This window comes from Bombina bombina, chromosome 7 (genome assembly GCF_027579735.1).
Source record: "Bombina bombina isolate aBomBom1 chromosome 7, aBomBom1.pri, whole genome shotgun sequence".
NCBI lineage: Eukaryota > Metazoa > Chordata > Amphibia > Anura > Bombinatoridae > Bombina > Bombina bombina.
In genome coordinates this window covers 295689182-295706661 of record NC_069505.1, presented here as the reverse complement: position 1 = coordinate 295706661, position 17480 = coordinate 295689182, and the positions used below count along the sequence as shown (strand labels likewise).

Sequence of the window (17480 nt, the reverse complement as noted above, 5' to 3'; positions counted from 1 at the left end):
GAAACTAGATTCGGATGTTTGAATGGACCTTGGAGTAGAAGGTCCTGTCTCAGCGGCAGAGTCCATGGTGAGAAGGATGACATGTTCACCAGATCTGCATACCAAGACCTGCGTGGCCACGCAGGTGTTATCAAAATCTCCGAAGCTCTCTCCTGCTTGATCTTGGCAATCAGACGAGGGAGGAGAGGAAATGGTGGAAACACATAAGCCAGGCTGAAGGACCAGGGCACTGCTAGAGCATCTATCAGCGTTGCCTGGGGCTCCCTTGACCTGGACCCGTAACGAGGAAGCTTGGCGTTCTGACAAGACGCCATCAAATCCAGTTCTGGTTTGCCCCATAGTTGAATAAGCTGGGCAAATACCTCAGGATGGAGCTCCCACTCCCCCGGATGAAAAGTCTGCCAACTTAGAAAGTCCGCCTCCCAGTTCTCTACTCCTGGGATATGGATAGCAGAGAGATGGCAAGAGTGAACTTCTGCCCATAGAATTATCTTGGAAACCTCCATCATTGCCAGGGGACTCCTTGTTCCCCCCTGATGGTTGATATAGGCTACAGTCGTGATATTGTCCGACTGAAATCTGATGAATCTGACCGCAGCTAGTTGAGGCCAAGCCTGAAGAGCATTGAATATTGCTCTTAACTCCAGAATATTTATCGGAAGGAGGGCCTCCTCCTGAGTCCACAAACCACAAGCCTTCAGGGAATTCCAGACTGCGCCCCAGCCCAGAAGGCTGACATCTGTCGTCACTATAGTCCACTCTGGCCTGCGGAAACTCATTCCCCTGGACAGATGAACCCGAGATAACCACCAGAGAAAATAATCCCTGGTCTCTTGATCCAGATTTAACAGAGGAGACAAATCTGTGTAGTCCCCATCCCACTGATTGAGCATGCAAAGTTGCAGTGGTCTGAGATATAGGCGGGCAAACGGAATTATGTCCATTGCCGCTACCATTAGGCCAATCATTTCCATACACTGAGCTACTGACGGCCGAGAAGTGGAATGAAGAGCACGGCAAGAAGTTAGAAGCTTTGATATCCTGACCTCTGTCAGAAAAATTTTCATTTCTATTGAATCTATCAGAGTTCGAGGAAGGAAACTCTTGTGAGAGGAGAGAGTGAACTCTTTTCTCTGTTCACCTTCCACCCGTGAGACCTCAGAAAGGCCAGAACAATGTCTGTATGGGACTTGGTGATTTGAAAAGTCGACGCCTGGATCAGGATGTCGTCTAGGTAAGGAGCCACCGCTATGCCCCGCGGCCTCAGAACCGCCATTAGAGACCCTAGAACCTTTGTAAAGATTCTTGGCGCCGTGGCTAATCCGAAGGGAAGAGCCACAAACTGGTAATGCCTGTCTAGGAAGGCGAACCTGAGGAACTGATGATGAACTCTGTGAATCGGAATGTGGAGATAAGCATCCTTTAAGTCCACGGTAGTCATATATTGACCCTCCTGGATCATAGGGAGGATGGTTCGGACTGTCTCCATCTTGAAAGATGGGACCCCGAGAAATTTGTTTAGGATCTTGAGATCCTAGATTGGTCTGAACATTCCCTCTTTTTTGGGAACTATAAACAGGTTTGAATAGAAACCCTGCCCCTGTTCCTCCCTTGGAACTGGGTGGATCACACCCATAACCAGTAGGTCTTGAACGCAACGTAAGAATGCCTCTCTCTTTATCTGGTTTGCAGATAGTTGTGAGAGGTGAAATCTCCCCTTTGGAGATGAACCTTTGAATTCCAGAAGATATCCCTGGGAAACAATCTCTAATGCCCAGGGATCCTGGACGTCTCTTGCCCAAGCCTGAGCGAAGAGAGAAAGTCTGCCCCTACTAGATCCGGTCCCGGATCGGGGGCTACTCCTTCATGCTGTCTAAGAGGCAGCAGCAGGTTTTTTGGCCTGCTTCTCCTTGTTCCAAGCCTGGTTAGGTCTCCAGACTGGTTTGGACTGGGCAAAATTTCCCTCTTGTTTTGTATTAGAGGAAGCTGAAGCTGCGCCACTCTTGAAGTTTCGAAAAGAACGAAAATTATTCTGTTTTGTCCTTAACTTATTGGACCTATCCTGAGGAATCTCCTTCAGACCAGGCCCGAATAGGGTCTGTCCATTGAAGGGGATGTTAAGAAGCTTAGACTTTGAAGTAACGTCTGCTGACCAGGACTTAAGCCATAGCGCCCTACGCGCCAGAATAGCAAAACCTGAATTCTTAGCCGTTAGCTTGGTTAAATGAAAAACGGCGTCAGAAATAAAGTAATTAGCTAACTTAAGACCTTTAATCCTGTCTAAAATATCATCTAACGGGGTCTCCACCTGTAGAGCCTTCTCAAGAGACTCGAACCAAAAAGCCGCTGCAGCAGTAACTGGGGCAATGCATGCAAGAGGTTGGAGAATAAAACCTTGATGTATAAAATTTTCTTAAGGAGACCCTCCAATTTTTTATCCATAGGATCTAGGAAAGTACAACTGTCCTCGACGGGGATAGTTGTACGCTTAGCTAGGGTAGAGACTGCTCCCTCCACCTTAAGGACCGTCTGCCACAAGTCCTGTATGGCGGCATCTATGGGAGATCTTTTTAAAAGCAGGAGGGGGAAAGAACGGCACACCTGGTCTATCCCATTCCTTAGTAATAATTTCCGAAAACCTCTTAGGGACTAGAAAAACATCAGTGTAAACAGGCACTGCCAAGTATTTGTCCATTTTACACAATTTCTCTGGAATTACAATGGGTTCACAGTCATCCAGAGTCGCTAAAACCTCCCTAAGTAATAAGCGGAGGTGTTCGAGCTTAAATTTAAACGCTGTCATTTCAGAATCAGACTGAAGCAACGCCTTCCCTGAATCTGAAATGTCACCCACAGATAGAAGCTCTCCTGCCCCAGCTTCTGAGTATTGTGAGGGAATATCGGACACAGGCATTAAAGCGTCAGAAAGCTCTGTATTAGTTCTAGCCCCAGAGCTGTCTCGCTTTCCTTGTAACCCTGGCAGTTTGGACAATACCTTTGAGAGGGTAGCATTCATAACTGCCGTCATGTCCTGTAAGGTAAAAGAATTAGACGCGCTAGATGTACTTGGCGTCACTTGAGAGGGAGTTATAGGTTCTGACACATGGTGAGAGCTAGATGGCATAATCCTTTTTTCAGTCAGAGAATCCTCTGGAGATAAATCTTTAAGTGCCATAATATGGTCTTTATAGTTTATAGAAATTTCAGTACATTTGGTACACATTCTAAGAGGGGGTTCCACAATGGCTTCCAAACATATTGAACAAGGAGTTTCCTCTATGTCAGACATGTTTAACAGACTAGTAATGAGACAAGCAAGCTTGGAAAACACTTTAATAAAGGAGAAAATGCAATTAAACAAAAACGTTACTGTGCCTTTAATAGAAAAAAACTAGCACTTAAACTGCAATACAGTGTAAAAATATAGTAAAGTCTTTGAAATTTTTACAGTGTGTGTAAGGGACTAAAGCAACATTGCACCCACTTGCAATGATCACCTTGCCACAGCTCTGCTGAGGCTCCTACCTGCCATCAAATACGATTTAGGGAAGAAATAAACCCTTTATAATGGTCCTCAGATGCCAGAGGACTCCTCTAGGGAAGCTGGATGTCTCAGTCTGAAGGAAACTGCGCATCTAGAGCGCAAAAATAGGCCCCTCCCACCATGTACTGGATGTCAGAGGGGCCTTAACAAAATACTCCTAGGAGTATCTGACTAGCCATGTGGAAAACTAGGCCCCAAATAAAGACTTATCTCCCTCAGAGAAAAAACGTCCTATTTATGAAACATGTAAACGTAATATGAGTATTAACATGAGTATTACCCTGTTTTGTAAGCATGATCCCAGTCGTTGTTAAATCACTGCATCTAGCTTACCTCAAATACACAAGGCTCTGTCAGCATTTTCTAGAACTTATTCATCTCTCTAGAAATAAAAATACTGAACATACCTCAAAGCAGGTAATCTGCAGACCGTTCCCCCAACTGAAGTTTTCCCATACTCTTCAGTTATGTGTGAGAACAGCAATGGACCTTAGTTACAAACCGCTAAGATCATCAACCTCCAGGCAGAATTCTTCTTCTAATTTCTGCCTGAGAGTAAAACAGTACAACACCGGTACCATTTAAAAATAACAAACTCTTGATTGAAGGTAACACTACACTAAGTCACCACATATCTCTTGATACTTCCTATCTCGTCGAGAGTTGCAAGAGAATGACTAGAGGTGGGGGTTAGGGGAGGAGCTATATAGACAGCTCTGCTGTGGGTGTCCTCTTGCAACTTCCTGTTGGGAAGGAGAATATCCCACAAGTAATGGATGAACCCGTGGACTGGATACACCTTACAAGAGAAATACATACTCAAAGCTCTGCTCCTGTACCACTCCAGGTGAGGATGGAGCTGCTAAACCAATCAGGAGCAGGTATATGTGTGTATTCCGAAATCATTTTCTATATCCTCATTTGAAGCAAAATGTTGCTCCAGGAGTGCCACGTTCACAACAACAAATAAAACCCTTTTTTTTTTTAAATAAAATATTCTAATGTAATAGTGAGCTTTAGTTTTACACTATTTATGGTCCTTCAGCATTTTAAATAAGAAACCTTTCTTTTTTGTTCATGCTGGTGACATTTATATGAGCCTAAAAAAACTGGCACCAGATAAAACTACTTAAAGAGACGGTAAAGTCAAAATTAAACTTTCATGATTCAGATAGACCAGGCAATTCTAAACTTTCCAATTTACTTCTATTGGCAAATTTGCTTTGTTCTCTTGCTATCTTTAATTGAAAAGTAAAACTAGGTAGGCTCATAAGAGCTCAGGAGCGTGCACGTGCCTTTACTAGTTTTTGGCGGTGCATTTTGCAACATTACGTGTAGCTTTGTTATACAATGATGCAAAACACACTGCCATGTACTAAAGACACGTGCACACTCCTGAGCTCTGATGAGCCTAGTTTTACTCTTCAATAAAAGATACCAAGAGAACGAAGCAAATTGGATTACAGAAGTAAATTGGAAAGTTGTTTAAAATGTAATGATCTATCTGAATCATGGAAGTTTAATTTTGACTTTACTGTCCCTTTAATTTATACTGCATCTTTCCTATAGTGCTAAAATCAGAAATGTAATTAAACAGCAATAACACAATTTATAACGAGAATAAAAAAGAGATAACTTTTTTATTACCTGTAGATACTGAGACAGTTGGAAGAGTTCCTGAGAGTACATACTGGGGGTGTGAGCAGCGACCTGAAAGAAAGAACATAATAGTAATTTGTAATTAAAGCTGATTTTATTAAAGAAGCAGTCCCTTAAGTCACTGGGTCTATGTAATGAGAAGCAGAGCCGTCCTCTATCACTTTTTCCTTTTATTTATCTGGATTTGGACCACAAAATAAGCAAAGAAAAGAAATAAAAAATATATATATATATATATATATATATATATATATATATATATATATATACTGTATATATATATTATTATTTGGACTAATGAAAATACAGTACTTTAATTACTTTAAATAACAAACAGGCTTTGTTATTTTGTTTTCTAGCAATGAACACGGCCATCTGAGCAGCACTATTCTACTTCATCATGGATTGATAAGTTCTCATCCTACACTAGTGGGATCTCTGTCTCTGAATAACCTCAATCAGTTTGATAAATTGTGGAGTTCCTAAAGATTATTTCATTTCCTATGTGATTCAGTAATCCCAATTTGCACTCATAGACTCACTATGCCAGACTGACTTGAATAACGGACTTACCAAAGCATACTACACTCTAACGGAGCTCCTTACCACTAATACCGGGACTGGTAAATCTCTCCGTAACACGGAGTTCTGACACGCCTTCCTTATACGTCATCTCAAGTGTGCGTACGGAACAGAGTACAGCCCTACCATCGGAAGTTCAGTGAACCGCTGCAGCAGTATCCTGCGGTCTCAGCTAAGATCGTACAGCCTCATATCCTCAGCAAAGGTTTGCCAAGCAGAGCTGCAACGTCCTCAAGCTTTGGCCTGATATATCCATCTGGCACCTTCCCAAGCACCTTGTCGGACTCTCTGTTGAATCTCTGGTGCACTAATCCACACTTACGATATTATCTTGGGTATCCCTGGACTCTCCCTGGTGAGACTAGGACCTCCATCGGTGAAATCTATCCATTGTGGTCTACCAGACGACGTGTGGTTCCGGACTGCGATTACTGCACTCTTATGTGCGCCACAACTTGTGAGTAGGATTCCTTTGATCATACTGTTGCTTTGTTCTTATCTTATTTGATCTGCACCATGTGGCGCCCTCTATCTATTTTCTCCTAGATTTTCCATCTGTGTTCCTGGCATAACACTCTGGAGGAGCAGCCTACCTTTTCTTGAAATATTGTCTACTATACATATCCTTCGGGTATTAACAATTGGACTTTGCTGGACTTGCCAAATTAATAATTTATACTGGACTAATATAGTTCCTATATATCCATATTACCATCATCCTCTGGTCCTTTTTAACTTTGGAATTGTCCTTTTTAATTTTGTACCTATCTTTTAGGATTTAGGATTTCTATATTGATTACCAAGTATTGTTGCTATATCTATCTCTGTACAGTACTTTACCATTTACAGCATCTATAGTAATATTTGTCTAAATTGTATTATATTGAAGATTTTTTATATTGTGTCATATCTGCACTAGGTGCCTCTTAGTAGTACTCTGGTGACACTAGATGTACTAATTGTTATATTTCAAATATAATCAGAATTATAAATTTTGCTCGCTCTCCTTGATATTATATATATTCTTTTTTAAACAGATTGTGTCTGATTTTGAATGTCGAATTCAGGTTTTACTGCATTTCTTAACACTTTATTTCCTATGAAAAACATAGATTATGCTTACCTGATCATTTCCTTTTCTTCTGATGGAAGGAGTCCACAGCTGCATTCATTACTTTTGGGAATTAAGAACCTGGCCACCAGGAGGAGGCAAAGACACCCCAGCCAAAGGCTTAAAGGGAAAATGAACCCACAATTTTTCTTTCGTGATTCAGATAGAGCATGACATTTTAAGCAACTATCTAATTTACTCCTATTATCAAATTTACTTTATTCTCTTGGTATCTTTATTTGAAAAGAAAGAATGTAAGTTTAGCTGCCGGCCCATATTTGGTGAACAACCTAGGTTGTCCTGTCCTTGCTGATTGGTGGATAAATTCATCCACCAATCAAATACTGCTGTCCAGAGTCCTGAACCAAGAAAAAAGCTTAGATGCCTTCTATTTCAAATAAAGATAGCAAGAGAATGAAGTAACAATAATAGGAGTAAATTAGAAAGTTGCTTAAAATTGCCTGCTCTATATGAATCACAAAAGAAAAATTTGGGTTCAGTGTCCCTTTAAATACTCCTCCCACTCCCCTCATCCCCCAGTCATTCTGCCAAGGAACAGTAGAAGAAATATCAGGGTGAAATATCCCAGAAGAATAATAAGGACGCCCCACATAAAATTACGGGTGGGGGAGCTGTGGACTCTTTCCATCAGAAGAAAAGGAAATTATCAGGTAAGCATAATTTATGTTTTTCTTCTTAAATGGAAAGAGTCCACAGCTGCATTCATTACTTTTGGGAAAACATTACCCAATCTATAGAGGACACTGAATGCCAAGATGGGAGGGTATATTAGGCGGTCCATACTGAGGGCACCAGGCCTGAACCTCTACCCTATAAAAAACCCTGCTTCACCCGAAGCCGAGATTTTTTATTTTTTTTTAAGGAAAAGACCCAAGGACACTGACTCGCAGCTAGTTCAGAAGCCAAACCAGAGACCGCAAACTGACTCGACTGAGCCAACAGTCCTCCAGGAAACCCCGTCGCCCAACAGAAGGTCCCCCACCGCTCACCCCCCACAAATGAAGGGGACATCAGCCAAAACCCCCAAGGGGACAAGGCAAAGGAGAACCTAGGAAACCAAAAGTTCCCCTAATACAAAAAAGAACATCTCCAAGAGTGATCCCAGCTCACAGAGACCCAAAGGGGCCCAAACAGGGAAAGGAGGCCACGCCTATACCAAGCGAAACCTGGGATAAGACCAGGCACAGAGACAGAACAGAAGTCTCTCCAACATCCTGCAAGCAGAGTATACAACTGAAGAGGCAAAGTCCTGCCAGTGTCTGACCATAGAAGATCAAAGCATTCCATGAAAAAGTGTGTAATATACCCAGGTGAAAAAAAACCCAAGTAAGAGAACACAGATTCCATAACCGGACGACACACAGATTCCATAACCGGACGACACGGAGGGTACTTGCGAGGAAGAAGCAGTCAAGCAAGAAACAGACTGCAAAAGCAACCCCCAGACAGAGGGCACACTCCAGGCAACCTAAGTCGCCGGACCTACACACAGGTCCCTAAAAAGGGGAACACAAAACCTCAATAGAGGCCTCCCGAGAAGAAGAGGATACCCTCAGAACCCGAGGAAAAGTAAACCCTCTTCTGAAATCAATGGAGCAAGTTGAAAGGTAAATCTATACCCTAACTGAGTGAGCTAACAGGATAGACTCCATAAAGCTCACACATCCAGAGGAAACTGTGACCCAAACGCAGCACCTTAGACCGCTCGGCCATCCTGACCTGCAGACCCACACCCAGCTGGACCAACCCAGCCTCAGGGATCCAAGACAGGGGAACAAAAGTATCCCAAAACAGGTACAAGAACGAGCGTAAGGATAGCACAGCCATCCCCACAGAGCACAAGTATAACCAGACTCTGAAAAGAGGCAATACCCCAGGGGGAACCAATCCCACCTTGCCGCCTCGCATCCAGGAAAAGCCCCAAGCAAGGACTCCATCTCCATAGGGAGGAGAATATCCCCTAAAGAAAAGGGATGATTCCCGGAAGGGCAACAACTGTCAAGGCCTGAAGCCACCGGCTAATGGGAATATAAATTCCCAACACAGATGTCCTAGAAAAGGACCCCCCTACAAGTAGCTTGCCAAGCAGAGGCACAGCCAACCCATTCGCCTGCAGAGCAGGGAATCCACGGGAACACTGGCAAGCTGTCCAGGGGAATGCAACTCTAAGGCGCACCAGAAATTGGACATCCAGCGCCAGCAGCTGGGTATGAACCAACAACCCTTGAGGCACAAGCTACACAGCTAACCACTAGATGACATGGGCTACTCTGTGGTAAAAATACTCCGAAAACCTGGTGAACCATGACCAGGTCAGGTAGATGGAGCAAGGACATAGCCCAAGTTCCCACTACCGTGGAACACCCGACCAGCCCTGAGATCCAAGATTCTAAAACCACCCAAGACTGGGTCAGGAAAAAGGCCAAGCAAAGCTTCAGCAACCGGAAATCTCAGGGAGAAAAACAGATCCGGGCACATAATAGTTCAGGAAAATTTTACCCTAGAACTAAACACCCCAGTTGGCCAAAAATCCAGACACAAGGGATACGGATGCATATCCAGAGAATCCTGATACCAAGAAGAACTCAAAAGCCACGACCAAAGGAAGGAACCACCCCTAGCTAAAGTCTAACGCTCCAAGGAGCAAGGCTAGAAGTCATATGAGGATACTTCTCAAAGCCTCAGGACAACTAAGGGATACCTCGAGGTCAAAAAGAATTCTACTAGCAGGACTAGTCTCCTCATCACCTCCGCACAAGCAGAGGACACAAGGAAGAGAAAGGCACTAAGCCTACCCAGCTCCGGAAAAGCCCGAGCTAAACAAAATCCCTGCAGGGAACAACCATCACCCGGAAACACAGATCCTGAAAAGGAGATCCAACTCACCCGGAGACAATGGAAGAAGACCCAAATGTCTCTTATAACAGTACACGTCAAAGAGTAAGAGCTGCATCTAGATACACTATAAACAGCCTAGGCGTATACCAGCAAGGTGTCAAAAGCTGCAACTGGTATCAAACTGCAAATCTCCCGCATGCTAGACAGCTATCCTGTACAAGCTGTTGGATCAAGCCCAAAAGGACAAATCCCGAGGCCTAAAATGAAGGCCAAACCACTCAACTGCGGTAAGGGGCGTTAAGCACCCAACCCTCCACCACATGGAGGAGGCTAAGTTTTGATGAAATCAGATGTCAGATAGAGTGACGCAGAAGAAAACTCCCCTGCCCAGCCATCTATGACTGAAAGCTATAAGGACTGAAACAATCCTACCCACCTCACAGACCCACAGGTCCCCTTGAATGCTTAGTTGAACATGAAAAACAATGAGAACCTGAGCAGTCTGCGCTTCTACCGAACCAGCCGAGCAGAACAGCGCCCTGTGTCTGAACAGAAGCAAGACCGAACGAACCCAACAGGACCAGCCTGCACCTATGGTCCTAACCAGCAAGCTGCATAAATGCTCCCTCATAGGGGAAAAAACAGAAAACAGACATTTTTAACATAGGACTAACATGTCCAAAACAACTTACGAAGTAGTAATAAAGAGTATCAATCCCAGAAGTTTCCCGAAGAAAACAAAAAACAAATAAAAGACATCCCATCGGATATAAATAAAATATAAGACAACCCGGAGGTTAACACCCAAAAAGACACAGACCTACCCGCAGGACCAGCCAAATGGAGCACTATCTTTCAAAAACTGGGAAAGATCTCAAACAAATGACAATCAGGAGATTACTTCAGCCCCACATGTCTAATGAAGTGCACTATTCGAATTAGCAGACTGAAAATCGCTGTATCTGGTAACGATAGGGTCATTCAATAACTGAAAAACATGTCTGAGCAATATACGAAGGCGCCCAATCCTGTAACGAAAGGCACAACACTTAGGGACAATTACACCTGCGGGGAACTGTAGAAGCCCTCCCCAAGGTGGAAGGCTTGGGACAAGCACATTCTCAAATAAACGTCTGAACTCTGCAGACATACAATCGTCAACATTATGTGGAAGCGAAAATGTGCTGCAACCTCCGGGGGGGGGGGGGGGGGGGGGGGAATCATGGAGAAATCAGAAACTGGGTTACCAGCATATGTAGAAGTATGAATTGGTAGGGAACTCGCCTCTAAGAGGACAGGACCCCCAGAGGCGGATGCCTCAGCAGTCCCTTGATTCCCCGACTTAGAGGATCTAGGCGCTCTGAAATGGCATACGGAACAAAACTGGTTGACATGTGTCAATGAAGCTACTTCGGATATGTCACTGGACACAGAATCTGAAATCCTAATAGTCTCAGTATCAGAATCCTCCATAACTGGATAGAGGATATATAAATATGGACTAAAGTTTTATAGTTCGGGAATGCGGTAATGGAAATTGGAACGTAACCACGCCTGAACACAAGGTGAACCGTACAGTACAAAAAAGCACGCCAAACCAAAAGGCTGCGTCACTTCCAAAGGCCTCAATGTTCCAAACCAGGAGCCCATAAATATCACACATAAGCAGGTTGAATCACATAAACATGATTATAAACCCCCCTGTTCAATAACCTCCCTCAGGAGATATTAACCCTCAATTCCAAGATACTACAAGAGACACACTGAGACCCTTATGATAAGTTAGACCCGCAAGGTGGTAGCCTCTCGGGAAAACATTCACATTACAGTACATTGATGAATAAAGTAAAATGAAACGATCTTATCGGAATCTACGTCGTGGAACAGGAACACAGCCTTTCAAATGTGACGGATAGTAGCATCATCTCCGCCATGGACTTGAGAGAAGAAAGCAAACAGCGGAGCGAAGTTCGACAACGCCGATTGCTTGAGGAGCTGTTAATATGAGTCGGGATGGTTTTGCAGAAAGACTCTCCCTGCATCTCCGGCCTCTAACTTTCATCCAAGCCCTCACTGAGAGACTGACAGGGCTACTTAAAACCCCTGTCCCATGCCAAAGAATATTACCCTCCATAAGAGACAAAAACTAAAATTAAAAATTCTGACACTTCTCTGCCATCCTCCTGGGACGAAAGGCAAAGAATGACTGGGGGATGAGGAGAGTGTGAGGAGTATTTAAGCCTTTGAGTGGGGTGTCTTTGCCTCCTCCTGGTGGCCAGGTTCTTATTTCCAAAAGTAATGAATGCAGCTGTGGACTCTTTCCATTTAAGAAGAAAATGTATGTTTTGCAACAATATACAATAGAACAACCTCTTTATACAGTAAAACGTACTGTTTTAACAAAAGGTCAACTCGCATGTGTTTTAAAAATGCAGTTCTCATGACATCCCACATGGTATCTATTAGGTAGAAGCTAAGCTTAAAGTGTTGTACTTTTTTCCCATTTCAAAACTTCACAGATTTTTGACTTGTCAAGCTTTTAGAGGCGTGTTCGAAACAGCCAATAAAATATTTGTCCTCAAGAGTCAATATGTTTTTGATATCTATGTATCACTTGTACACAAACATGAATTACCGGATATTTATAATTTAATTTTAAAAGCAGCATTATGCCCTGGTTTATGTACTTTTTCTTTTAAGAAAGGATGTATTGCATATAATGGACAGCAGATTTAAACCTCCACAATGTCACAATGCTTCCTACAGAATGCATATTTATTAAGGGGAATAGTCCCTGACTCCCTGCAAAAACCATGAAGTCAGGGATGCTATTTTGTTCCCAATCAGTATGCATGTCAAATATATATATATATATAAATAACTATATAGCTTGCTTTTAGATGTGCTAGTTTCCTATGCAACCATTTATATTGATTTATTTTTGAGACATGAAGGATTTTAATCTCAGAATTATCGCCACCATAATTTTAATGAATATATATATATATATATACACATACATACATACATACACACACACACACACATATATATATATATATATATATATATATATATATATATATATATATATATATATATATATATATACATACATACACACACATATACACACGTGTGTGTGTAAGTGTGCACACATGTAGATAGATAATAAAACATTTAAAAAAAAAAAAAAAAAAAAAAAAAAAGCCAGACAAAGCATTGTCGCATTGTCTGAGCATTGTGCATTTTCAACAAATGGTGAATACATATAAATAGGTGGAAATCTGTCTTTAAACAAATCATTTTATCTGGACACATTCACTTCATAACCAAATATATATGTTATCAATTTTTTTTTATTTTCTTTAAAGTAATATACTATTATACATGTCAAAGTATTGAAAAATGTATTTTTGAATAAAACAATTTTTTTGAAGGTTTGGGAAAACATAAAAACTTGGTACTAAAATAAAGTTGTTGTTATGGAAAAAGAAGCCACACCACACGACATTCAAAAGGGTACACAGGTAAAACACTACAAAAAGGCAAACAAACAATGTCTGTCATTACATATTGGTAAAAAAAAACATTACTTCAATAAAAGGAAAGAAATATTTTGCTGTGGACTGTTTTTTTTAGCAACTTATTGCTTTCTAAAAGACCCAGCAAAGTGTTGTTTTAATCAACAGCATATAATTTCCATTTCATAACCACACACACTAACATAGCTACGTCACTGCCTCAGTGACAGGAAGGGGGGGGGGGATCTAAAGGTCCCACCCTGTATACATCTGTATACTGTCAGAATCAACTTACCTTGTCAACCGGACTGGCTAGTGGAGCTTGGATCACACTTAAAAAGAAAGAACGAAAGAATTAAAAAAATGGATCAAAGTTTGGAGAGAAAATACTGTACAAAATGCAGAGAGCAAGAGTTCAGAAATCCTTGGCACAGGTCCTGTAAATATTTAACTGGATTTGCTCGACTTTCACATTGAATCTCAAAGGGAGAGGCAGCGCAGGAAGAAAAAAAATTAACTCTGTCCAGGCCATCTTTTTTCTAAATCCCCACTCATAAAACACAACCTCCTGAGATACTAAAATTCCTACTGCGGTTCTTTAGAGTAAGCTGCTTAATTCTTAACGTGCCAAGACACTAAATGGTTAAAGGTGGAGATCTTTGATTTATTTTAACACACAAAGTCTTAACAAGCTATATCATGTTTTATTATGGTGTTTCTTCTGCATTGTGCACTCTCTTATTTAAGCAATTACATACAATTTACAGACACCTGCTATTTGTCAGTTTTTAACTTTAAAAAAAAAAGGTAGAATTATTATGGTAAACTAGTTTTTTTTTAAAATTATTATTTATAAAGTTTAAAAAAATGTAATAGGCACTAAACTATTATTAAAGGTGTTATAGCAGACAGATTAAAACAGCTAATATGCTAATGTAAAATTCTTTAGGATCATTATTAAACAGACCAGAAATTAAATATATATATAAGTAAATTTATTGCGTATTGTGATACTTTACATTGATACAAATATATATTATTTCTATTTTGACTAACATCTGCATTATTGTCCAAAAAGTCTGTTTTCCTAAAAAATATTGAAAAACATTTGCAAAATCATCATAAAATCATATTCACATCACTAGATTTGCCAAAAATACGTCACAGAACATTACACAAACTCACCTGTGCACACGTTGCATACAAAGTGACAATTAGATTTGTGCAGCTGCAAACAGCAGGACTTACAGGATAAAAGAATCATTTGGGAAAATTCTAAAAACGACCTTGACATTTGGCAAGAATGCCGGGTTGTCCCATAAACAAGAAGCAGAACAGTTTTGATAAAACAAGAGACATACAAATCTATTTAGTTCTATGGATCCAGGATGACTGTCTGTGAATCTCCCACTGACTAGGAGAGAATAGAGTTGTGCACTTTAAAATTGTATTGTCTGTCTAAATAAGATAAAATAAAAAATTTTTGCAAGGGTTGCCAATTATAAATGGGAAACCTTAGTCACAATGCTGTGATGACAACACGCTGATTCTTTCCATGCATATTTGTTAATTAATCCGAAACCAGGAGACCAAGGAACATAACACATTTATGGATAATTTAAAGGGACATTATACTCACGGCATTTGTCTACAGTTAAAGGGACACTGAACCCAAATTTTTTCATGATTCATATAGAGCATGCAGTTTTAAGCAACTTTCTAATACTCCTATTATCAATTTTTCTTATTTCTCCTGGTATCTTTATTTGAAAAGCAGGAATGTAAAGCTTAGAAGTCGGCCCATTTTTATTCACAAAATGGGTAGCGCTTGCTGATTGGTGGCTAAATGTAACAAGTGCTATCCAGGGTCCTGAACCAAACATGGGCCAGCTCTTTAGCTTAGATTGCTGCTTTTTAAAATACAGATAACAAGAGAATAAAGAAAAATGATAATCGGAGTAAAAAAGAAAGTTGCTTAAAATTGCAGGCTCGATCTGAATCAAGAAAGTAAAAAAAAAAAAAAAAAGGGTTTAGTGTCCCTTTAAGCACAGCATTGCAAAAGAAATATTTTGAAATAATTTAACACCGTCATTGAAAATCAAGAGCAGTTCATCAGTTCCTGATCTCCTTAGCAGTGGCCACGTAAGTAAAAACATAACTAAGCTTCTGACCTGAGCTAATCAATCACTGTCTAGTATGTTGCAGGGCAGGTAAATTCCACCATATCAAAGTTTAATGGAGGGGGCTCATACCTTTCAAGGAGGAAGTGGGTCGAACATTTTGTATTTTACAGCAAAAGCAGGCAAAATGAAACCTAAAAGGTATATTGCATCGTGTTATTTTCTTTGCTGAAACATTTTATGCACAGACAAAACTGAGTTTAATGCCCCATATAAAGCGACAAATACAGCTACTATTCTGAATGTGTGCAGTAGGGTGTTTCAATCTGGGATGTATGCAGCTAACGTAATGCAAGAATAATAGGGTTTGACAATACCAGAGGTCAAAGCACCTAAATGTCTATTTGTAGCACCACACTCTTTAATTATTATTATTATTATTATACACACATCATTAGCTGCTCCATAAAAAAGTAGACTGGCTCCTTAGTACCAACTCTTATTTTGCCAACCCCTGGAGGGTGGATAGTGAATAACAATGATAGATAAATGTTTTATGATATTTACTTTACCAAGGTAAAGGGGAATTCTAATATAAAAAAAATGACAAAAAAAGTTGCAAAGCGCTCGGAAAATAAAATGGCAAACAATGTAATGCAGCATCTAGAGAGTGAAGAGGGTCAGAGGTCACGGGGGGGGGGGGGGGGTTCAGGTGTATTCCCCCTGGATTTTGCTTAACAGTAAAATCCTGCTAGAGTGTATCTTAACAAGAGGCAGCAGCAAATATCAACCTTCGCTGTGGGGGGTGTTAAAGAAAGTCTAGCCCATATAAAAGGTGTTCCTATAGATCCTTTGAGTACAATAAACTTTTATGAGAACATTGTTGCTTTAAATCACTGATAACTCTGTTGGGTCCTACAGGATTTTGGAAATTGACTAAATCAGGCTTATACATCGAGCACTCTACGGATTTCCTAGAAAATAAAAACCAATAAAGGCATCAAACACAGTGAAAAGTTACACACCTAGGTAAAAGGCATTCCTACCCCTGAGAAGGACGTTGGCATTAATCCAATATGAGTGGCATATGACTTATCCACCAATGGCCAGCTGTGCCCTGCTTCTCAAAGGCAAGAGACATTAAACATTTAACCACTTTGGCAGGGGTTTTACAGACACCAAAAAGGGCATTCATTTAACCCTTTATCTGCTGGGCCATTTACACCCCTGTGCTGAGCTGTTTTTGAATTTCTAAATGCTGTTCATATTTAAAGGGACAGGAAACCTCAACATTTTATTTTGCAATTTATATAGAACATACAATTTTAATCAACTTTCAAATTTACTTCTATTATCAAATTTGCTTAAAGTGAAGGTAAAGTTACCTATTTGACAATCTGGAATTACATTCTTTGTCCCAAATAAATAGGACTTTCATTCATCAAGTTTTAATGAAACAATTTTTTTAAGCTTAGCCAATACAACCCGTAATTTTTTTTTTAAATTTTCTTTACTGGATCACGTTCTGAAAACATCCAATTGAAATTCTGGCCATTAGGCGGCCGTCAAACTACGTCACCCGCCTCCTTTTTAAACTGCGCATGCGCTATAGTTTTATTATCCATATTGGAATCAAAGCGCACTCCAGTTTCGCGATTTTATTATGAATACCCGCATTACATCGTCTGCTTTTATGGATTTCAGAGTATCGCATGCGCAGTAGCTGGAGAATTCGCAGATTCGCATTAGTGACAATCATCGTGAACGCGCTTTAGAGATCCGTATAGAGCGGGTGGGACCGTTCTATACGTCACAGCAAAGAAAATCAGGAAGTAGTGGTTGGGAGGAGTTTTCATGGAAACAGTAAACAAATAACATAATTTATGTATGAACTTACCTGATAAATTCATTTCTTTCATATTAGCAAGAGTCCATGAGCTAGTGACGTATGGGATATACATTCCTACCAGGAGGGGCAAAGTTTCCCAAACCTTAAAATGCCTATAAATACACCCCTCACCACACCCACAAATCAGTTTAACGAATAGCCAAGAAGTGGGGTGATAAGAAAAAAGTGCGAA

General features: G+C 40.7%; 1 protein-coding gene across 6 annotated transcripts in view; it reads right to left on the bottom strand.

Annotated features, from left to right (window-relative positions):
• The window catches only part of SLMAP (sarcolemma associated protein), a 494984-nt gene that overhangs the window by 185483 nt on the left and 292021 nt on the right, over nt 1–17480 (bottom strand). For all 6 annotated transcript variants that reach the window (XM_053720860.1, XM_053720859.1, XM_053720862.1 and 3 more), the window contains exons 4-5: nt 13575–13611; nt 5192–5254 (exon numbers count right to left, since the gene is read on the bottom strand). In XM_053720860.1, coding sequence (XP_053576835.1) covers nt 5192–5254; nt 13575–13611 — 100 coding nt within the window. The remainder of the gene's footprint in view (nt 1–5191; nt 5255–13574; nt 13612–17480) is intronic.